The sequence below is a fragment of the Microtus oregoni genome, unplaced genomic scaffold (assembly GCF_018167655.1).
Source record: "Microtus oregoni isolate MIOR12 unplaced genomic scaffold, Mior012 000002F_ref0000024, whole genome shotgun sequence".
Classification (NCBI taxonomy): domain Eukaryota; kingdom Metazoa; phylum Chordata; class Mammalia; order Rodentia; family Cricetidae; genus Microtus; species Microtus oregoni.
The window spans coordinates 28,105,791-28,130,460 of NW_024543061.1; the positions used below are offsets into that span (position 1 = coordinate 28,105,791).

The 24,670-nt window shown below is 41.2% G+C and overlaps 1 protein-coding gene across 3 annotated transcripts in view; it reads left to right on the top strand.

Moving 5' to 3' along the window:
- The window catches only part of Aak1 (AP2 associated kinase 1), a 156,353-nt gene that overhangs the window by 100,716 nt on the left and 30,967 nt on the right, over positions 1-24,670 (top strand). For 2 of the 3 annotated variants that reach the window (XM_041633336.1, XM_041633355.1), the window contains exons 11-16: positions 4,608-4,762; positions 5,638-5,963; positions 10,801-11,028; positions 16,423-16,652; positions 17,759-17,916; positions 19,423-19,527. In XM_041633336.1, coding sequence (XP_041489270.1) covers positions 4,608-4,762; positions 5,638-5,963; positions 10,801-11,028; positions 16,423-16,652; positions 17,759-17,916; positions 19,423-19,527 — 1,202 coding nt within the window. Of the gene's footprint in view, positions 1-4,607; positions 4,763-5,637; positions 5,964-10,800; positions 11,029-16,422; positions 16,653-17,758; positions 17,917-19,422; positions 19,528-22,078; positions 22,175-24,670 lie in introns of all 3 variants that reach the window. The other variant, XM_041633345.1, reaches the window with a different exon arrangement.

Genomic DNA, 24,670 nt, shown 5'->3' on the forward strand with positions numbered 1-24,670 from the left:
GTGTCCATTGCATGGCAGTAGATACAGGGGCTTTCTGGGATGAGACAATGCCAGAATTTAAGGGTTGCTGGTAGAGAATTATCTTAATCTGTTTCTGATTAGCCATGTTTACCCCCTAGTCTGACACATTCCTTTCTTTGGCTCCAGTCGTATTAGGAAAGTGCAGTTGAAATGAAAGTCCATGAACAGCAGACGATCTTTCTAGGTATTAGCTAATCTCACTGGATGGAGTCACTCAGGGTTTTCCAGAGCATTTGTCAAGAAAAGGCTAAGCAAATAAAGGAAGATAACCACGCAAGCCAGGAGAGTTTGGGACGGTGAAGTGGGTAGATATAACCCAGACCACTATACCGTTTCAGGAGGGATGGCTGAAGTCCTCATCCCAGAGTCAGCTAGCGGAAGCATTCCTTCCTATTGGAGTACCTGCACTTGGGTGTAGTTGGTAGTTTTTACTCTTTGGGCTCTTTGGGGGACCTGCCGCCCAGCTCCCAAATAATTATACATAGAATCTTATTCTTACTTATGAATGCCCGACCTTAGCTTGGCTTGCTGCTAGCCAGCTTTCCTTCTTGTCTATCTTTTGCCTCTGAGCTTTTACCTTTCTCTATTTCTGTGTATCTTTTCTTTCCTTTTTACTTTTGTATCCGGCTGTGTGGCTGCTGGCCCCTTCTTTTTTTTTTTGCTCCTCGATCTTCCTTTCCCAGATTTCTATTTATTTATTTTCTGTCTGTCAGTCCCATCTATCCTTTCTCCTGCCTTGCTATTTGTCGTTCAGCTCTTTATTAGACTAATAAGGTGTTTTAGAAGTCAAAGTAACACAGCTTCACAGAGTTAAACAAATGCAGCATAAAGGAATTCAACACATCTTTGCATCATTAAACAAATGTCCCATGGCACAAACAAATTTAACATCTTCGACTAACATCCCACAACCCTTAGGATTTAGGGCCTGAGAGCAGTCTATTTGGGAAAGAAGGTTTCATGCTATATTGGACTGGATTTTTATATTGGTTTTCACACCAGTCACAGGTCAGCGTCTGCCAGACACATTTACATGGATTCCAAATGAACAATTCTGAGGGTGACTAGGAGGTTCTCTGCCCCTCCTTTTCCTATTGTTCTTCCAATGGCAAAGGAATGCTAGTAACATACTGTGTAAACAAAGACTCTGAATAACAATATGTAGTTTTTAAATATTTATTTGATTATTTATTTAAGTGTAAATGTACATGGGTAAGCGGATTTATATGCTTATGAGTGTAGGTGCACCTAGAGGTGAGAAGATAGTGGATCTCCTGGAACTGGAGTTACAGGAGTTGTGAGCCACCTAACATGAATCCTGAGAATTGAACTCTCAGGGCCTCTGCAAAAACTTTATGTGCTTTTATTCATTGAGCCATGACCAAACCAGTTTACAGAAGAAAGTATTTTATTCAGGCTTATGGTTCCAAAGGGAGAATGGCAGCAAGCAGCAGGCATAGTGGCTGGAACAAGATGCTGGGCTCTCACACCTTTTACTGCAAGCATGAAGCAGAAAGCAACTGCAAGGAAAGCAAGGCCCTAAGCTCTCAATACCTACCCCAGTGACATACTTCCTCTGTAAATAGCATGACCACTGGAAACCAAGTATTCAAATGTCTGAGACTATGGGGACATCTTAACCAGACTACCACAGCAAGTTTGGTAGTTCTGCTCCATGAAGCTCTAGGGTCCCAGGTTTATCACTTTGCCACCTTATTACATAACCATGACCTCATGGGTTAACGTGGCAGCATCCGTATTCAAAGCTACAAAATCAAGAAATAGTCAGAGACTATTATTATTCCTTAAGGTTTCTAGAAAGTGCCAGATAGTCATCTGCTCTATTCTTTTTTTTTGTTTGTTTGTTTTTTTTAAATTTATTTATTATATTATGTGTATAGCATTCCTTCCACGTGTGCCTGCAAGCCAGAAGGGGGCACCAGGTCTCATTATAGATGGTTGTAAGTCACCATGTGGTTGCTGGGAATTGAACTCAGGACCTCTGGAAGAGCAGTCAGTGCTCTTAACCTCTGAGCCATCTCTCCAGCCCTCATCTGCTCTATTCTGTGTACAGGCAGAGCTTGGCCATTTCAAGTTGCAAAAGAGGCTGTGCTATGTGGTCCTGTGCAACTCTGTGTCCAACTGAAAATTTATTGCTGTGGAAAAGAAAAGAGTCTGCATATTTGAAAAATGGTGTTCCTGTCACTCTCCCCAATTTTAAACTCTTTATTTTGGACTATTTGCTTATTTCTTCCATTTGTCTTACTATGTTTGTTCATCTGCATGCTTTTCACTGTAGGGAGATGCCCCTCCTTTTAAAAAGATTTATTTTTGTTTATGTCTGTGTTGTGTTATGTCCATGTGAGTACAGGTGCCCACAAAGGTCAGAAGAAGTCATAAGATCCCCTGGAGTTGGAATTATGGACTATTGTGAGTTACTCCATGTAGGTGCTGAACTCAGGTCGTGTGGAAGAGTAGCAAACACTCGTAACTATGGAGCCTTCTCTCCAGTCCCTAGAGAGCCCTTATGACAGCAAGTTTTAACCAAGTTTAAGTTCTCTGTGTCAAAAATCTCTGCCCCAACCATTTCCCAGAGTATATTCTGGAAATTCTGTGTTTGGTGAAAGAGTTCAATTATTTTTTGTATTGGAAATTTGTACATTATATTCTGGTCACCGGATCCCTCCCCCATCTCCCAGATTCTCTTCACCTCCCTACCCATCCAACTCTACACCTTCCTTTTCTTTCTTTCTTTAGAAAAAAAAAAATCCCAGCCAAAGAGAGGGAGAGAGTCAGTCAGTCAGCGGTGGTGGTACACACCTTTAATCCCAACACTTAGGAGGCAGGAGGATTGCTGTGAGTTTGAGACCAGTCTTTCAGGACAGCCAAGGACACAGAGAAACCCTATCGCAAAACAAAACAAAACAAACAAACAACAAAAAACAACAAAAACCCCAAAACAAATAAATAAAAGGAAAAATGATAAAAAAAAGGGGGGGGGGGAAACAAGGAAGCACAAGAAACGCATATATATATATATATATATATATATATATATATATATATATAGATGCACACACACAAAAAAACTCCAAACCCATAAAAACACAAAATTGGGAACCATAATTAATGTACAAGCAAAGACCAGTAAGATTAAAAATTATGCCAAAGAAAGCAATATGACACAAAAAAATGTAGAAAAACACCATTGAGTGTATTTTGTGTTGGTTATCTTCTGGGCCTTGGTACCTACCCTTAAGTGTGGTTTGTATATCCAGTGAGACTTTATTGGAGAAACCTAATTTTTCCTTTGTAAGTGGTTGTCAATTGGAGTTAGCTTCTTGGTAAGGGATGGGACAGCCTGTCCACTTTCCCATCTCAGTGCTAGAACTCCATCTATCTTGACCCTGTGTTTGTTGCTGTAGTTTTTGCTAGTTCCTATGCTCATCAGACCTGTTTTGTTTAAAGACACATTTCCTTGGTGCCCTTCATCCCCTTTGACTCTTATGATCTTTTTCCTTCCTTTTCTGTCTGGCTCCTGAGCCCTGAGGGGAGGGATTTGATGAAGACATCCTGTTTAGGACTGAATGTTGTAAATTTTCTGACTCTCTGCATAGTGTCCAGTTGTGGGTCTCTGTTATTTCCCATCTACTGCAGCAAGAGGAAGCTTCTCTGATGATGGCTGAGCAAGACACTGATATATAGATGTCGGCAGCAGTCATTTTATTGCTGTGTTCCTTTAGCAGAACAATAGTATTTGGTTTTCTCCTAGGCCCATGGCCTATCTAGTCTCAAGTTCTGGTCTCCTGTCAGGCATAGTTTCTGTCTTGTGGAGTGAGCCTTAAGTGTCATCAGAGAGTAGTTGTTTATTTCTACGGTGTTTGTGTCACTCTTATACAAGCGTAACATGCAGGCAGGTCATGATTGTAAACTGTGCGATGTCTAGCTGGGTTGATGGTCATGAGCTCCTTTAGTTTGTGCTTGTCTTAAAATATCCCTATTCGGGAATGGGGATTTGGCCTTCTAGGTAATGTACTTGGCAGAACCCATGTAAAAGCTGGATGTAGTAGGTCATGTGTCTGTAATCCTGACATGTCCCTACCAGGAGATGAAAGGCAGACATAGGAGAATTACAGGGAGCTGAGTTGACAGACCAGCTAGCCTGATGTATTCAGTACTGTACAAGAAAACCCTGTGTCACACTTGGTGGAATGGGAGAATCAACACTCAAAGTTGTTTTCTGACCTTCAGGTGTCCCTCACAGCTCATACACACCTCCCCTCATGTCTTTGAATTTCTACTGGTTTTTAGAAATTGCTTTGCTGAGTATGGTAATTTTGGTTGGTAATTATTTATTTTCAGAGTTTGAAATGTATCATTCTGTGCTTTCTTGGCTTTAAGGTTGCTGATAAGAGTTAAGATGTTATTTTATGTATTTGCCTTTGTAGGTGAGTTGACATTTAGGGACATGTTGATTAAGCAAATCTGAATGGTTTGAAGGAATGTTGAGGGTAAAATAACATGTGTTCTGTCTATCCTCTCTGTTTTCCCACATTTTAACAGCAATGTTGTTTTTCCTTTTCTAGACTGACAGATCCCATTCCCACCACAGAGACTTCAATTGCACCCCGCCAGAGGCCTAAGGCTGGGCAGACTCAGCCAAACCCAGGAATCCTTCCCATTCAGCCAGCCCTGACTCCTCGTAAAAGGGCCACTGTTCAGCCCCTACCTCAGGCTGCAGGTCAGTGCTTCTTGATGGTAGTATTAGAAGGCAACAACCTAAAGAATCATGGGCCGAGTTATCAGTGAATGTGTATATTCAGTGACTGCAAAATGAGGAACTTCTTTCTGTACTCGGGTGGATCTCCAAGACCTCTGAAGCCTGCATTTATTTTCTTATTGGTCCTTTGTTCCATCTACCCCATTCTATTTCTTTGTTTTATATATTTCTCCCTCCTTTAAAGAAACAAAGCTTACTTCTTTTTTGATAACTATAGAAGAATAGCATTTCATTTATGCTACATTTATTAGAGTATTTATAATCCTCTGTTCTAGTATTCTGTTATAATAAGAGAAGTGAGCTTTGTTTCAAACAAATGGGGATTGATCCAAAATAACAAGTCACAGAGCACAACTATCACATCCTTTACCAGGAACAATTTCTGATAATTTGGTGGCCATCTATATACATTCAGGCATCCCGATGCTAGTTGTGAAAGCTATTCATGAAATATCAAAGAATGCTTTTGCTGTGGGTATGCAAGCTGGTACAAAGACTACGTTTAGTGGCAATGGTCAGTTGTGTGTATATAAAGGAGACTAAGGGTGCTGACTACAGAACTAGTTGACTAAATGGGATGATGGGTAAGGGAAACCCCTCTAAGGAGACAAGTGTTGAATCTTATAATTCCACCTGGGTTTGAAATACTGAAAGCACATGATTTGGAAAAAATGGAAACCTATTTCAAATAGAATATCACAAATGGCATAATGGTGAAAAACAGACAAAGCTTGGGACAATGTCCCTGTGCCTACTATTTCTTAGGTGGCAAATCAGGAAGCCATTTTTGTTTGGTAGAGTTTTGAGCCCTTACATGGAGTTTGTTTTCATTGCAGGACCCAGCAGTCAACCTGGCCTTCTTGCCAGTGTTCCCCAACCTAAAGCCCAACCCACACCTAGTCAACCTCTTCAACAATCTCAGCCCAAGCAGTCACAGGCTCCATCTACCCCACAGCAGACATCTTCTACCCAGACCCAAGGTCTGCCTACCCAGGCCCAGGCCACTCCCCAGCACCAGCAGCAGCTCCTCCTCAAGCAGCAGCAACAGCAGCAGCAGCAGCCACAGCAGCAGGCAGCACCACAGCAGCCAACAGGCACCTTTTACCAGCAGCAGCAGCAACAGCAGCAGCAGCAGCAGCAGCAGCAGGCTCAGACGCAACAGGTGAGGAGGTCTATAGGATCCTTGCTTTGCATAGTGGAATTGTTTCTACTGGAAGACCTGCTAGATACATGCATCTTTCTTGGGAAGTGCTTGGGTAGCCGAGACCCGCTTATCAGTGCATCATCACTTCTCATAGATGTAGAAACTGAAGTACCAAGGTGCAAATTAATAACTCTCAGGCCTTTCAGTGTTGTCCTCAAGCTTTGGGGAGTTTACTCCTCTAGCTTAGTACCCCCAATGAAGGAGCTACTTTCTAAAGAGATACAGTGGAAAAAATAACAATGATATTCTATTAGCACACAATATGCAATAGTGTCAGGCTGTTTCAGATATTTAAGTTTTCTTGGTTAGATCAGGATCCAAACAAGGTCCATGTATCCCTTTTAGTTGGAATATATTATTTTCCATTATTTTTATGTGTTTTTTTCATTGCTGTATTTGTTATTAGCATTGAATGCCTTTATTTTATAATGATTGATTTCATTAAAAGACTGTATATATATGTGTATGAGTGTATGCATGTGTGTATATTTGAGTGCATACAATTGTGAGCACTTGGAGTCAAGAAGAGCAATTAGAGTTACAGGCATTTGTGGGACACTTGGCTTGTTATATGAGTGCTAGAATCTGAACTTTAGCAAGTGTTCTTAAACTCTGATCCAACTCTTTGGCCTCAAGGAGAGGTTTGTATATCTTTTATATTCTCTCTTATCTCCTTTGCTATGTCCTTTTTAAAGAAACTGGATTTTCTTTGAAATTTTGCATATTTGAATTTGACTTGGTTACCCTTTGGTGACATTTTGTATATTCCACCATCCACTAAGTAAAATGTCAATTTTTAAAATACATATTAAACATGTTTCATTTAGTGTGTGTGTGTGTGTGTGTGTGTGTGTGTGTGTGAGCTTGTGCACAGTGGCATGCTTGTGAAGTTCAAAGGACAACTCTCAGGAGTCTGTTCATTCTCTATCTATTATTGGGTTCCAGGGATAGAACCAGGTTTCCAGACTTGGCTGCAAATGTACTGAGTTCTTGAGCTCTCTCACCAGGCCTAAACCGGGGATGTCCACAGACATGCTCAGTGTAGGCACAGTTCGTTGTTCTTCCTGTTACATTCTACTGGGCAGCCAGTGCTGCTCTTCGCCATCAGTGTGCTTAGGTGTTTTCTGTTTCATTTGTTTTTTTCAATTTTCCTCTTTTGATTATCAACCATTGCTGATATTTCCCAAGTCCTTAAACCTACTTTGGATGGCAAAATGACAAGTAGATCATGGACATCAAACTCAGGTTATCAGGCTCTTGACAGCAGGTGCCTTTGCCCACTAAGCCATCTTACCAGCTATAAAGAGCTGCTTTTATCATCTGTGTAGCTACCCAGCATTATCCTCTAGCAGTTCCCCTTTTTTTCTTTTAAAAACAAAAACCTTGAATCTAATCTCTTTTGTTTAGATTTTTTTCTGTCCTTTATCCATAACAATTTGTAACCAACATGCTAAACAAAGACAAACATCCACAATCCACTTTTTGGGAATGTGGGCATAGTTTCTAGGCTACTTTCTGCTGATTGGGGTGCTGGTAATCTTATGGGGACCCAAAGAAAATTTAGGATTATGGTCAAGTCCTGTCTGGAGGGAGTATTCTGTGAGACTGGATCATCTCAGCCAGCAGTCTTGACGCTGTTCTGGATGTAGAACTCAGAGAAAACTGCAACAGAGGTCCGCTGAAATGTTGGATCATCTGGGTCATCTGTTCCCACTGGAAATTTTTTAGGGGAGTCTTCCTTGATCAAACCTTATTTTTCTTAACCCAGAATGAATCCACAGCCTCTCATTTCCTGTGGAAATAAAAACAAAACCTCATCTCCAAAGTAGCATATCTTTTGACTTAAATTTTAGAGTTAAGGCATTTTCAAAATATATAGGTTGGATTAATCCAGCAGCATTTATAATAAAATGTCTTTTAGTAGCTGTTGCTCCTTAGCAGTCAAGCAATTCAAAGACAACACAGTAACATACAATATCCACATTCTTTATGTATTTTTCATCTTTATGTGATTTTTCTCCCCTCTATTTCTTTCATTTTTATTTTTAATTTTTGCTTTTTTGAGAAAGGGTTTCTCTGTGTATCTTTGGCTTTCCTGGATCTCACTCTGTAGACGAGGCTGGCCTTGAACTCACAGAGATCTGCCTGCCTCTGCCTCCCAAATGCTGGGATTAAAGGGATGTGAACTTTCTCTATCCATTTTCTTTTCTCTCCCAAGCCTGTGTATATTCTTAAACACACTGAAAGCTATTTAGAATTCTTTTTTTTTTCCTGTCTGAATCTGTCTTTACTGTATATAGCTATCTTTTTCTAAGCATATGAGTCTTTAGTTTGCTAAGCAGCATGGCTAGGATTAAAGCTGTGGCTTTGGCACCTGGCTCTACTCATTCCTTAGCATTTTGAGAGCTTAGCTTCATGGCAGAGGTACAACAGGGGCTAGATTTATTGCCACAACTCTGTGCAGTTTTTAAGTCCATGCCACCACCAAAGAAACCTGATACCACTGCTCATAAACACCATTAAAGTATTTGGTGGTAGGCCTCTTTAAAGAGCTGTAAGAATTTTGCCACCAGTGCTGACTCAGGAAGCCTCTCTTAAAGGAGTTGTGCCTCTGCTTGGCTCTTGGAAACAGAGGTAACCAGAGAAAGGATGATTACCAATCAGCTGCACTTGACTTTGTTCTTGTCTGTCTAGAATCCTTTTTTTTTTTCTAAGCTTTCTTGGGCTTTATGTGGAAATTCTTCCCAAATGTTTGGATACCATTTGTAGGCAGAAGTTTCTGTCCTGCCTGATCCCTCAGCCATTCAGTCCCAAAGAAATACCTAGAGGCTCATATTAATTATAAACTGTTTGGCCTATTAGCTCAGACTTATTATTAAGTAGCTCTTACAACTTAAATTAACCCCCTTCTATTAATCTATGTATCACCACAAGGCTGTGGCTTACTGTTAAGGTTCTGGCACTTTTCTCCTTAGTGGCTTCATGGCATCTCTTTGACTCTACTCTTTTCTCTCTCTCTCTCTCTCTCTCTCTCTCTCTCTCTGTCTCTGTTCGGATTAAAAAATAGCTTTTTTCATCAACCAATAAAAGCAACACATATACAGAAGGACATCCCACATCAATTGTAATTTCATGGATTTGTATGTGTCACCATTTTAAAACATGCTCAGATTGCTCAAGTTATTTCAGATTGACTTCTAGATCCTTTGGATGTGACTCTAGTGGTTAATTATTATGTTTTTCCAGTGTAATGACTGTGCCAGGATCATTCTGCTATTAATTTAGAGTCATCCATTTCACTCAAGATCAGATTGTTTTTAATGGGAATGATAATTAGAAACCACAGTTGGCTTTAAAAATGACTGCTTGCTATTGAGCCATGTTGGTAATTGTTTCTTAGAAATGTATTTGTGTTATTAGAAAACATACATACAGATTTATACATCTAATTCAGAATCATAATTAAAAAGATTTTTGTTTAACTTCTTGGTTTTTGTTGTTTTTATCACCTAAAGTTATTTTGTTGCTATTAGTTGTGAGACAAAGTCTCATACAGTAGCCCCAACTGGGCTTGAAATTGTTGTAGTCATCCTGCCACAGCTTTCTGAGTTGAAGGATTACAAACATGCACCACCATGCTTAGCAACCTTAGAATATTCAGCACATTATTTTCAGTGGAGTAGTTGCTAATTGGATACATAGACTGTTGAATTTATTTCAATTTTGCTTTCTACATTTTGGGTCAGTTTTGTTTTATGAATGTATAAAATAATTAAATAGTTTTAAAGTTAGATCTATAAAATTCTGTCCTTTGATTCTTGCAAAGATATACTCCTAATTTCTATTTGCTTCTTTAGAGTGTCCCTGTGCTACTCTTAAGGACAGACCACAGCCCTCTGAGTCCCTGGTGGGTGGGTCTTGATTATTGCTGTTAACAAGCTCTTATACTCTTATGTGTTGTTTTTGCTGACCTTTTATACTAGTATTCACATCCAGGACTATCCCAGTTAACTCAGTAGCACTTTTGATGATTTTCTAAGACTTCACTTTTATATTAGCAGACTCTCATTTTGAGCTTTGTTAGTGTACCTAGCAAGTAGTGTAAAGCAGCCAAGATTAGAGAGACATAAATGAGGTGCTAGGAAGATGGGTGTAGGGTGCATTTTTATCCCCAGCTACTTGGGAAGCTGATAGTAAAAGGGTGGCTTGAACCCACAAGTTTTTGGAACAAGCCTTGGCAATGTAACAAGACTCTACATAAAGCATGTAGAGGAGAATCACTAGTGACAGGGTGTTTGAAGCTGCAGAATTTCATAAAGGGAGATCTGCTGGGAATAACTTTGGAAAGGTTTGGATAGGTGTTAGTCACTGGTTAACATTTCAGTTGCTCTTTCAGCAACATCACTAAGGCAGTCTGTTCATATAGGGAAGCATTTGGTTCTTGGCTGCTTCAGAATCCTTTAGAAGAAGGATTTCTTCTGCACTGAAGATACTTCCCTTGCTTCTGTTCACTCCAGGCCTTAGAGTCTCTTGAAAAATCTGGTTGCTTCCCTGCACCTATGCCTGGTAAACAGTCTGATGCAGTGGGAAGGCCCTGGCAGTACAAATGTTGCTGGTATGATTCTAATGCCCTGTGTCCTGTTCTTAACTACTTGGCCCAGCTTCCAAGCTTCTGCTGGGCCCTCCTTTTGACTTCAGTATTGGCGTTATAGTTATTGAGACATTAGCCTTTTGTGAATGTGACTCTGGGTGGGCTTGTATTCACCTCCTCATTTCTTGCCACTCTCCTGTTCAGTTTCAGGCAGGACATCCAGCAGCCCAGCAACCAGTCACTGCTCAGTTCCCTGTGGTCTCCCAGGGAGGCTCTCAGCAACAGCTGATACAGAACTTCTACCAGCAGCAGCAACAGCAGCAACTGATGACACAGCAGGCTGCTCTGCAGCAGAAGACTGCTGTGGTAGTACCACAGCCTCAGGCACAGCCAACCACAGCCCCACAGCCAGCTGCTGCTCAGGAGCCTTCGGTAAGAACCAGCAGGGGTTGGCCCAAGACTGAAGAGAGTATGTAGTGAGACAGGGGAAAGGGAAGGAAGAGGTAGCTGTAGACAGTTTCTGTTCCGCCCGATCATGCAGCCATTTAGTCCCAAAGAAACACACAGAGGCTTATATTAATTATAAACTGTTTTGCCTGTTAGCTAAGGCTTATTATTAACTAGCTCTTACAACTTAAGTTAACCCATAATTCTTGTATACATTTAGCCATTTGGCTTAGTACCTTTTTTCAGTGAGGCATTCTCATCTTGTTTCCTTTGTTAGTCTTCTGGTCTCCTTGCCTATACTTCCTGGCTGGCTACTGGCCAATCAGCTTTTTACTAGGCCAATGTGAGTGACAAATCTTTACAGTGTACAAGAGCATTTCCCGTTTCTTTCTTTTCAAAACAAGAACTCTGAATCTAATCTCCTTCATTTAGCTTTTTTCCTGACCTTTATCCATAACAACTTGTAACCAACATGCTAAACAAAGACAAACATCCACAATCCACTTTTTGGGAATGTGGGCATAGTTTTCCAGGGTACTTCCTGCTGATTGGGGTGCTGGTAATCTTATGGGGACCCAAAGAAGATTTAGGATTATGGTCAAGTCCTGTCTGGAGGGAGTATTCTGTGAGACTGGATCATCTCAGCCAGCAGTCTTGACGCTATTCTGGATGTAGAACTCAGAGAAAACTGCAACAGAGGTCCGCTGAAATGTTGGATCATCTGGGTCATCTGTTCCCACTGGAAATTTTTTAGGGGAGTCTTCCTTGATCAAACCTTATTTTTCTTAACCCAGAATGAATCCACAGCCTCTCATTTCCTGTGGAAATAAAAACAAAACCTCATCTCCAAAGTAGCATATCTTTTGACTTAAATTTTAGAGTTAAGGCATTTTCAAAATATATAGGTTGGATTAATACAACAGCATTTATAATCAAATGTCTTTTAGCAGCTGTTGTTCCTTCCTCAGCAGTCAAACAATTCAAAGACAACATAATAACATGCAGTGTCCAGGTTCTCTGTATATTTTCAATCTTTACATGGAAACTAAGCTTGGGCGAACAGGACCTGAGTGCACTAGTTTTTTTCTCCTGAACCCAGGTGGCTACTTTTGAGTCCACTCTTAAAAAGTGGCTAAAAAGCCTGAGGCAAACAGCTTCTTTGTAAATTTTTACCCCAAAAGTTGGGCGCCAACTGAAGTATGATTAATAAAAACTCAGAGACAGAAATTGGGGTTTAACCTCTCGAAGACCAGAAAAGCAAAGCAGCTAGTCACTGGCTCTTATTTTGATCTCAGTCCAAAAATGGTGATCCTGCCTCTAGGAATCCTCAGAATGAGACTGAGATTGAGAGCTATCTCTTCTTGTTTTATAATCCTCTCTAGTTCTGGGATTAAGGGCGTGCATCACTACTCCTGGTTTCTGTGGCGAGCTATTGTGATTAAAGTTGTGTGTTATTGCTGCCAGGTCTATCAGGCTGTCTTACTTTTCTAGTCCTTAGGCAAACTTTACTCATTAAAATACAAATGAAATACTCCACACTTCCCTTCTCCTTCCCAGCATTCTCAATTTGATTTTCCTGCCTAACTTTATCCTGTTCAACTTATAGGCTAGTCAGCTCATTTATTAAATCAATCACAGTGACAAATCTTCACAGTATACAAAGGGATTATTCCACAGCACCTTTGGGGTCCATTTTATTTCAATCCACCATGCCTGTATTGTATACTCAGTTTTTTAATGACAGTAGTGGAAACTTCTGTTGTTACCAAAAGGCATTTTGAACAAGTAGCCAGTAGTGTTTATATATCTAGCTCTTCTCATTTTCAAGGCGGCCCAACAACTAAACTAATGAAGAGAAGTGAGAAACCATCTTTCTGGGGATTCATTTCTAGCAGAGAACTTGCAGCCCATTCTAAACCAGAAGACTTATTTATATTCCTTCAAAAGGAAACAGTGCTATAGGTAGATTGTGTTCTTTCTGTCTCTGCTTAGTGAGTGCTCAGTGCTTTACCTGTTTGTTTCTGTAAAAAACTCAGTCTTTTACAGGAATATGGTAGACAGCCATTGTTTGTACTTTTGAGCTAAAATAAATTTCCCATTGATAATAGAAAAAGGTTTTAAAAATATTGCATGAAATAGCTATAGGGGGTCTTATGTACCTCGTTTAATCTCCTCATTTTGTGGAATTATAAACTGAGATCCAAACTAGAAAGTTACTGCCCAAGACAAACAGAAGGATTGAACTAGAGCTGGGGCAAGGATCAGGAAGTCTGACTTGTGTTGTATCTCCTCAAGGGTGTTGAGATGATCCACTGGGGGCTGAAGGTACTTCTTAAAAGGTTCTTCTCTGATTTTCTTAGACAAAGTGTCTACTGCCTTGGGAGTGAATCCTCAGCCTTCTCATGAGTCCTAGATGGGCCAACACTGAGCTCTGTGTTCTGTGTGGTGAGCATAGGGACACAAACTAAAATCTGTGCAGGCCTATGAAAAAATGTCCACAAGGTAGTGTTGACACAGCTTGCTACTCCTGCAGAAGACTCAACTTCAGTTCCCAGCACTCATGTTGGGCAACTAACAGCTATATGAAACTTAAACTCCAAAAAGGACTTCCTCAGGCACCTGAATTCATAGGCAGACATGCGCATGCATTTACACACACACACACACACACACACACACACACACAATTAAAATACTTTTAAAAAATGAAGTCTCTGACAAAATAGACATCAAACTCAGCCTTCTTACTTTCTGTGGTGTACCCCTACCTCCTGCCCCTTTTAAAACCTTTTATCATAGTGTATGTTTGAGACTGTATCTCACTCTGTAGTCTAGGGTTGCTTGGAACTTGCTGTGTAGCCCAGTTTGGCCTTGGATTCGGATATCTACCTGTCTACACCTCCCAAACACAGATTAAAGGTACACTTTACTCACCATAGTTTCTGGACTCTTGTGCCCCTTTCTAATTCTGTCTTTGGAGGAAGAGACATTGTGATGTAGAAGATCCCCAGCCATAGTTGGCTTCTGTGGCCAAGTGGTTGACCTGTTAGCCTCAGTGGACTAAAGATCCTCTTCTGTCTCTGAAGTTAAGGTTCTGGTATTTGTTCTGTATGGTCTGTTTCCATTTGTTTTCTTTGATTTCCAATGTCCATAAAACCTGCCCTCTGGGGTTGCTATCAGAAATCAACACACAGAATTAAATTATTTCATAGGCAGTTTTACAGTGAAATAATTGTATATGAAATTTTACCTTTGGGCTGCCACGTGCTCCATGAAGTCAAGTGTAGAATTTTCTACATGTGGCATCATGTCAGTGCTCAAAATGTCGGTTTTTAGAGCCTTTAGGATTTCAGGTTTTCAGATTAGATCCACTCGTGCTGTCTTGGAGATGTGGCTCAGTGGTCCATTGCTTACCTGGGAATCCTCCCAGTGGAGGCATCTGTTATGTATATTGCAACTGAAAGACAGGTAAGAAAAGAGACAGTGTTCTCTCAATAGTGCGGATGCCCCTTCACAGAGTGCATCGTGACTGTGAAGTACCCTTTTGCAGTGAGATCAGCCAGTTCACAGCTGACCCTCTTGGATACTGACATTTAGAAGGCCTTTCTTATGTAGCTCTAGGCCCCCAAAGGAAGATGCACTGGCAGCACTTTGACCTTCACAGAGCTCCATGCTCCCTGGTGGGCTGTCACCCTTCCTGCCTTAGTCTGGTTGGCAGTAGAACCTTATAGTTGTGCTGTCATTCATCTTGTTAATGGGGTGATTGGCATACAGACACAGGAAGATAGTGAGCCTCAAAAAGCATTCCAGCTCCCAGGGACAACATGAGGATGCTGTAGGCATCCTGACCCATTGAACTTTTATGTCATGGTTTCTTAAATTCTGGATGTCTGTCTTCAGAGACACAACGTAGGAGCTGAGCTTCAATGTGGAGAGGTAGCTTTCTCTTGAGTGGAGGGATTTGAGGGAAGGGATAGTTAAGTCCCTGAGGCACTCAGTATCCAGACTTTTTATTTCTAGATTGGCAGAACTAAGAAGGGCTTAGGTGGCTTTCTGAATGCTTTTGAAATTATTTTGCTTGATACAGATGGCTTGTGCTAAGGACCACTTACATAGTTGTTGTAATATGAGCGGCGGGGCTGCGTCCCCAGCACCCCGTCCGCCTGGCTAGCTAATGCCCCGAAATAACAACACACAAACTGTATTCATTTAAACACTGCTTGGCCCATTTTTATCTAGTCTCTTCTAGGCTAATTCTCACATATTAATTTAGCCCATTTCTAATCATCTATGTAGCACCGCTAGGTGCGCTTACCGGGAAGATTCTAGCCTATGTCCATCCTGGGTCGGAGTTCATTGCGTCTGCCTCAGAGAGCAGAGCTCTCACGTCCACCCGGGAGAGGGGAGCATCGCATCTCTCTGAGCTCACTTCCTCTTCCTCCCAGCATTCTGTTCTGTTTACTCTTCCCACCTATGTTTTAACCTATCAGGGCCAAGCAGTTTCTTTATTGCTTAACCAATGAAATCAACAGATTGATATATGACACTCCCACATCACATAGTCACAACTACATTGCCACCTGTTTGTTGTTCTGTGAACCACTTCTCAAGAGTCCGTCTGTGAACCTAGCCATCATTAAGGCTTTTCTTCTGTCTCACTCTTTTTTCCACTGATCTTCAGTGCCATGTCTCAAGGAAGATTGGAGCAAGTAAATTCCACTACACCAGTGCTGCACTTTTGATGTGGGGTTGAAACAGAAAAATAGGTTCTTGTGAATCCATCTCATCAGTGGAATGAAGGTCTTTAATAATATAAAACAAGAGCTACCTTGCTTCAGTCTCACGGCGATTGTTTGATTCACGATTCACTTACTTAGTGTAGGAGGGAGTCCATAACTCTAAGCAGAAACTGTCGTGCTCCAAACCATCTTGGCTGGAGTATATCTTCTCTTCTAGCTGTAATAGAGTGTAGAATCTATTACCTGCCCCATGGAAGCATTCTTGATGAAGTGCTATTTGTCCTCAGAAGTAGGAAGTCCTTTAAGATACCTTCTAGATCTTTAGGGCAGGGAATAGCATATGTAGTCTTAGGCTGGTAGCTCCATCACATCTGGTTAACTTGTATATTGAAGCTAATGGAAACTGGATGTGAATAAGAACCAGGCACTTCCTTGGTGATATCTACCTCCATTGCAGCTCAGATGGTTGGTGCCTTGGTTTTCTTTCTGGTACTGTTGATAACCTTGGCCATTCAAATCTTATGAGTAAATGAGTTTTTATTATACATGGTTATTAATTTGTTTTTCTTTCCTATTTCTTCCTCCTTTTTTCTTTTTTGTTTGTTCATAATGAAGCTTTGCATTTCTCTTTCTCTCGCAGATTCAAGCTCCACCAAGACAACAGCCAAAGGTTCAGACAACTCCACCTCCAACTATCCAGGGTCAGAAAGTTGGATCTCTCACTCCTCCATCATCCCCTAAAACCCAGCGTGCTGGGCACAGGCGGATCCTCAGTGATGTAACCCACAGTGCAGTCTTTGGGGTTCCTGCCAGCAAATCAACCCAGCTGCTCCAGGCAGCTGCAGCTGAGGCCAGTCTCAATAAATCTAAGTACGTTTGTTCTTACCATGTGGGCAAGGTCTGCTCTGGGTCACTACTGTATGATTCTTTCCATAAGCTTGTGGAGGTGTGGTTGTGTGCTTATGCCAGTGCATGGCTGTATTTAGTAAGAGACTATGAACTGGCCCACAATGTGTGCATTGTACAGATACTGTCTTTTCAGTTTCCATTCTCCCATCTGTTCTATGCTCCGTAGAGAGTGTTTTCTAAACCCTTTGACCAAGTCTCTGTACTGACAATTTTTTATTGGACCCCCAAAATTTGGAGGGTGGCTACCTCAGCAAATATTGTCTACACAAGTGACTTGGCTCGTCTTTGGAGCTGCTGCTCCCCCTTCCCATAGTGGATGTACTTGGCCTCCTTAGCTCCATGTCAAGCTTTGTTCTTCCCTCTCATGGAGTATTTTGTCTGGGGATCTTTTTCTTTTAAGTGTACATCATATGTTTTATCATGAATTATGTTTGTGTCTGGCCAGCCTGGCTTATGAGTTCCAAAGACAGAGACTTAGCCAACCTTCATGAACCTGGTTGGGTAGCTGGTTCTGTGCTTCACATAAAGTCAGTCTTGGTGGCCATTAAGTCCGTCTAATTTTAGACCTTTAGCCTCCTTGAAACCATACACTCTAAAGTTAAACATATTTAAGTCAAGAGAGACTGGAGGAAAAGCAGGTGATCTAGGCATACAAAGGTAGTGGTAACTCTACCCCTGGACAATATTCTGAACACGTGATGATAGCTTAGTGCTATACGCACTAGATCCTGAAAGGTCAGAGGCAGCCTTGATAGGCCTGGGATTCAGCCCCAGCAGGAGTTGCTTGTGCTTGATACATGGCCCTCAGGATAGGTTGCTGTGGATCCTAACATGAGGTCTTTGCCAGGAACAGGCAAGCTGCAGGGTTTTATGAGAGCTTAAGAGAAGGAACAGCGTTTATAAAGACTAAACCTTTCAGTGTCTGCGGGAGGTCCTTTAGGGAAACACTGTGGAAAATGATGGTTTGATTGAGGAAAGAATCGGTACCTTAATGAAGAGAAAATTGTTTGGACCCTTCTGCGTTTTTATATTTTCTTTTCCCTCACCCTTGGGGGAAACTTTCCCAGGTCTGCAACTACCACTCCCTCGGGGTCTCCACGGACCTCGCAACAGAATGTGTCCAATGCTTCTGAAGGTTCAACATGGAATCCTTTTGATGATGACAACTTCTCCAAACTCACAGCTGAAGAACTGCTTAACAAGGACTTTGCCAAGCTTGGGGAAGGTGAGCAAGCTGAGTCTTTCCTGTTCTTGGTTATAAGTCGGCTGAAAAGAAACTTGATTGTGTCTGTGTCTTAGCTGTAGAGGGATGTGCTTAGGAAAGGTCACCATGGACCTGTCTTGAAAAGGATTGATTTTGGGGTTTGCAAACTGACTTTTCATTTTTTCATTTTCATTTTTGCTGTAGCACTATTTTTTTTTTTCAAAAATACTGATCAACTGTGAGAAGCACTAGGAACTGTGGAGCGTAGAGGAGAAACTTTGAAAGGATTCAGTGGCATAAACTGAGATAATTACATCACGCTGAGTGATTCCTTGGAGAAGTGTAAATGTCCCGTTCATCCTCAGTGGGCTTGCCCTAGAAAGAGTAGCTGAGGGTGTGCCTCACAGAATACTGGGTCCTGATCACAGTTTATGTGTTGTTGACTGACCATAGAAAGGAGATTCCTTAAATACAAGGCATGTTTCTATCCAAAATAGCCATAGGCAAATCCACAGATCCCTGGGAAATCTCTCCAATGTGGAGTTGGGAGAAAAACACCCCTTGTGTACTCAGACTCAGCACAAAACAAAAGAATGAGCAGAGTCAGTGAATGATATAAACTGATTTACATTACAGCAGTGCTTTAAAAACATACTTTCTATCATTTTATTTTATTTTGTTTTGAAACAGTATCTCACTATGTAGTCTGGTTGGTCTGGAACTTCCTATGTAGACTAGGGTAACCTTAAATTCACAAAGATCCACTTGCCCCTCTGCCTCTGAGTGCTGGGATTAAAGTTGTAGACCATCATGCCTGGATGGTTCAGCCTTTTCAATAGAAGACAGGGCGTAGGGTTGATTTCCTTTGACAAGTCCTCTTCCTTGTTATCTCTGCTACTTCTTATTCTGTGCTGTAAACAGAATTTTTTTTGCTGCATTATTGAAAATTAGTATGTTTGTGTCTAATTAATGTGACATTGGGTTCTTTATGATTTTATTTATTTTTAAATTGTATAATGTGTGTGTCCATACATGGCTATATGCATGTGAGTGCAGGTCCATAGAAGCCAGATACATCAGATCCCTTAGAGCTTGAGTTATGGGTAGTTGTGACCTGCCTGATATAGGTGCTGGGAATTGAACTTTGGTACTCTGGAAGCACAAGAGTATGGACTCTGAACTGATGAACCCTCTCAACTCTCCAGCCCTGCCCCCCGGAGGTTTTGTTTTGGTATGTGTTGCTGTTGTTCTGCTGTCAGCTGTCATGTAGCCCTGCTGTTGGACCTGTCTTTCATAGCCTCTCACCGCGTTCTTCCCTGTCGCTCCATCTCAGCTCCCAAGCTGCTGCCAGCTTGGAGAACAGTCTTTGAGCATCGGCACAGACAAGGACTTTTTGGTGTTTGTTTAGTATGATGTGCCATAAATGTGGTAGGAAAAGTCACATCAGAGAGTGTTCTTCACCTCACTATGTGTCTGTGCATCCCAGGATTCTTCAAGGATGAACCCAGTGGTATTTTGTCCCTCTAGGAAAGCTTCCTGAGAAGCTTGGTGGCTCAGCAGAGAGTTTGATCCCAGGTTTCCAGTCAACACAAGGAGATGCCTTTGCCACTTCCTCATTTTCTGCTGGAACTGGTAAGTGAGACACATGCCTGAGACATGAGGATCACTGTTGTTTCCACTTCATAGATAGCTCTAGCATATGAAGAACCCAATTTCTGGTAGTAAGTCATTACTTTCCTTCATTCAGTAGTTGTCCAGCCAAAAGACATTTAAGGACCACCAAAAATCACTTTGAATTTAGGGGCTGGAGTGCTGTGGTGAATATACAGGATCTGCTCTCCCCGTTCAGTGTGTGTCTTATGTAGATATTTCTAATCTAAGGACCAGTGCTCTGGCAAGATTTTGTTATTGCTTAAAGTCTTCGGGATTACTTGAAGGATTCTAAGACTTAGAAACTGTCTTATACTTGATAATCTATTATATATACACATGCATTTTTAAAAACCAAATCAATGAGACTTGTTTTCTCCATTATTAATAAAAATTATCCATTCTTATTATATAAAAGTTATATATTTGTGTAGAAACAATCCAAATCATCCATGACCTCATCACCTAGACACAGTATAATGACTTCATCATGATGTATGTCTTGTCACTGTTCTGTTGCTTTGAAGAGAAACCATGACCAAGGCAGCTCTTCTTTAAAAAGGCATTTAATTGGAGTCTTGCCCCAGTTTTATAGGCTTAGTCCATGATCATCATGGATGTAGACAAGCATGTTGCTGAAACAGTAGCTGAATGTTATATGCCCTGATTGGTAAGCAGTTTGTAGAGAAACACTGGGCCTGGCATGGGTTTTTGAAACTTCAAAGTCCATCACCAGTGATACAACTTCTCCAAAAAGACCACACCTCCTAATCCTTCCCAAACAGCTCCACTAACTGGGTACTAAGCATTCAAGTATATGTGCTTATGGGGGTCGTTCTCATTCAAACCACCACAATGTGAACACTGCATTTAACTTTTTTAGGGTCATAAACATCTTTGTGAATCTAATGAAATTTATAGATCTTCCTCACCAAAATACATGTGGTCACGATTTTGTACAATTTTAGGTTTTGGTTTAAGATTGTGACACTGTGATATCCATCTGTATATTTTAAAACCAGTTTGTTTCTTCACTTAATAAATCTGGCATGGGCTAGTGAGGTGGCTCCATGGGTAAAGGCACTTACACCAAGCCTGACCACCTGAATATGAGCCTCAAAACCCACGTGGTGGTGGGTGCCTCTTAAGCCCCTGCACCCTTGATACACTTTCTGTACTGGGTGGTTTTGGGTGTCAACTTGACACAAGCTATAGAGTCATAAAAGAAAGGAACCTCAGCTGTGAAATGCCTCCTTGAGATCCAGCTGTAAGGCATTTTCTCATTTAGTGATCAATGGGGGAGGGTTTCCCATCTCAATTATACAGTCGAGATATTCCTCCACAGACATTTTCTGATGCCCATCTCCTGGGTAATTTTAGATTATGGCAAGCTGACACTTAACTGTAACCATTACAGACCTTTGGAGGACATCCCAAATCCAAACTCTAGCAGGATGTAAGGGAAAAACCAAGTAGTTCAAGTCATAGTGTTGAATAGCATGGGTGGTACTATCCTGCTGGTACAGAAAGTGTGCTTGTTGCAGAAGCTGGGTACGGGGCTCACACTTTGCCTGCAGCAACTTCCTGTGAGTCTGTATAATTTTCACTTTCCTTTTTGTTATTGGGGTTTGTTTTCTCTCTCTCTCTTCCTCTCTCTCTCTCTCTCCCCCTCCCTCCCTCCCTCCCTCCCTCCCTCCTTTTCTCTCCCTCAGACTTGTGATCTTTCTACCTCAGCTTCTAGGATACTTAAGAGTACAGTGTACATCACCATACCTGACTTTCAAATTAAAAAAAAATCACTTAGAAATCAAAATGGGATTTTAATTAACAGCCAAACAAGTACTAAAGTGAAATGTAAAGATGGTTAGAGTAGACGCCAAGAGACCCTGGTCTGATGCTTGCTTTGCAGGCAGACCTCTGACTTGTCTCAGTTTGGGCCTTTGTTTTCTTTGAAAAAAAATTGAGAAAAATAGTAGTAGAAACTTCCAGGACTTTAAAGATTTAAAGCTCTGATATGCTATAAGATACTTAATGTTTCTGGAACTAAAGTTTACCGAATACAGCATGAACAGCAATAGTATTAGGTAGGAGCACTGCACAGCACCTGTTTAGACATTGTAATAGTGCACTAAGACAGTTACTGCCTGGAGCACATGTGGGCTGTTGAAGTACACAGGAAATGGATAAACATATATTGACATTATGTGCCAAAGTGTGTAGGGGTGAGGGGCAGTAATTTCTAGAGACATTGAGCAGAGATTCCTGGGGTAGCGAACACTAAGAGAAAGCACATGGCTGTCCTACTCTGACCCCGCTGCATTCATAGTGTGGTACAGGACCCTTGGTGTGTCTTCTAGGTGTTTTGCTGTTAGTTGGGTTATTTCAGTTCACCTCCTCCTTTCTGTCTAAATTTGGATTTTCTCTGTTATTTGAGCTCTTGTATAAGTAGATGGTAAATGCATCAATATTTACTTGATATTTTCTGCTTTTCTCATTTTTTCTCTCCTAATTTTTCCTCTTCAACTAACTCCAGCTGAAAAAAGGAAGGGTGGGCAGGCTATGGACTCTGGCATCCCACTTCTAAGTGTGTCTGATCCTTTCATTCCTCTTCAAGTACCTGATGCTCCAGGTAGGTACATAGGACACATTTTTAGGTTAGCAGCTTCAATCTTATATTCCAAGACCTCGAGGGCCCCTGGGGAGTTCAACTTTAAGCTCTTGATGACAAGGACCTGAGTTCTAAGTCCTAATAATTGGTTGCTGTTGTATATTTTAATTTTCTTAGTAAGTTGGACAGACTTATTTTGGAGGGTACTAACTCTTACAAAGATAAAAATCACTTCAGGTTATACCACTTGTGCTCTGGATCAAATCAGTGTTCTTTTTTACACTGTTAAATAAAATTATTGTTAGTATATTTTGGGGGTAGTGGGAAAAAGGTTTTCATTGAAGCCAAGCTAGCTTCTATCCTTACTATGTAGCCAAGGGTAGCCTTTAACTATTGATCTTCCTGCTTTTACCTTCCAAGTACTCAGATACAGGTACATACCACTACATCACGGTTTGTGTTTATGATCATTTGGAGAGGCCTATGTATTGAAAAGAACATTACTCAATATTATTTTAATACAGAAATAGAAGCCATATGCATATGATAAAAAGAGTGGTGGCCAAGTGTGATGATAGTACTGTGGGTGATCCATCTGGTTCCTATTTGCTGTCAGTACTTTATTACTTTGTAATATAATAATATATAATGAAAGTTGATAGGGAATATGAGTCAGGAGGCTTAGGGTCCCTACTGAGTTCTGCTACTACCTGAACTCTCTGGGGCAGACTCCTCATCAGTGAAGGAAGTGGCTACTGGAGTTCCACTATCTTCTGTGTACCCTATTACTGATTCTTAGGGAGCTGCTAGAAAGTGGAGCTGGTTAGTTTCCATGGCTTTTGAAATGATGAGTGGATACACTCATCTGGACTCAGTAGATGCTAAAGGCTGCTTCCTGTTCTCTTCTCCTTATTTTTTTTCAGGGGACAGAATTGTGGGTGGTATGAGGTCACCTTTTATGGTAAAGCAGCTAAATCTGACATCTTAGAAGCATCTGGCAATTGTTTTGCTTCATTTCCCCAGTTCTTATGCCTTCCAAATCTTGACCTTGAGCTGACAAAATCAGCTTAATTTTTCTTTTCTCCCGGAGGTCAAAGATCTTTGATTGGCCACTTCAAAATTGAGGGGGAGGTGCTGGATAAATGGCTCTGTAGCTAAGCACACTTGCTTTTCTTCTAGAGGACCCACATTACCCCTGTGTGGCATCTTATAACTGCCTGTTACTTCAGCTCCAGGAGACCCAACACCCTCTTTTGGCCTCCTTGGGGACTTACACAAATGTGACATGCACCACCTACATACAGATACTACATATATATGGATAAAAATAACAATTAGGATTGGGAGGGAGTGGGCTGTTCAGTTCATATCTTTTCCTTATTGGACAAACTATAGCTAGTGTGCAGAGACAGTCTTTGTTCTCTATTGCTCAGTTGACCCTCTGATTGCCTGCCTCGGCATGCAGTAGCATGGCCATGGCTACTCTTGTAGTATGAGTAATAGTAGAGTAATAGCACCACTTACCTGGCCCAGATGCAGCTCAGATGTATGAGAAATCATTGGAGAATGGTTTTGTGGAAGTTGATTAATGAAATGGGTCGATTGAATCTCTTTCTTCTATTCAGTGTGTCTCTCCAGATGAATTAATTTTGAGCAGGTTGGAAAGGTGTGGATTTTTCGTCTTTGCTGTGGTTGGCATAGCATGAAACAAGGGCAAAAGTTATAAAGACATCCTTCCCCTGGAATACACTGGATTTTTGCATTGCAGTTGCTTTCAAAACCCAGGTTCTACAGAAGTTTGCTTTTGCCCAGGCAGAGAGTGAAGGTACTAGATGGTGGTTACCCTCCACAGCTGCCACAGGGGCCCTTTATATTAGGAGTACAGAGCCAGCAACACAGTGGTAGCTTTGTAAATTCCCAAAGATTTCAGAGATGCCCATTGCCTCATTCTCAATACTTTTCTTCATCCTGGAAGAGTCCTGGAAGAGTTTTAGTGGCATATACTCTAATACAAAGTGTCTTAGTGTTTTTATTGCTATGAAGAGACATTATGACTATGGAAATGCTTATAAAAGAAAACATTTAATTAGGGCTGACCTACAATTCAGAGGTTTAGTCCATTATCATCTTGGAGGGAAACATGGCAGCACACAGGCAGATATGATATTGGAAAGGTAGCTGAGAGTTCTACATCTGGATTGGCAGGCAGCAGGAAAAGAGAGCTATACTGGGCCTGGCTTAAGCATTTGAAACCTCAAAGCCCACCCCTAGTGACATACTTGCTTCAACAATGCTATACCTACTCCAACAAGGCCACACCTTCTAACAGTGCCTCTCACTCTAGGCCTTTGGGAACCGTTTTCATTCAAAACACCATACTAAGATAAGCTATGATCTCTCTAAAAGTGGAAAATCTTCATATGAGTCATTTTAATAGAGAACTTCAGGGTTTTGTTTTTTGATTTGTTTGGCCAGTTTTATCTGCTAATAATGTAAAATGAATTCCTGAATCATTGA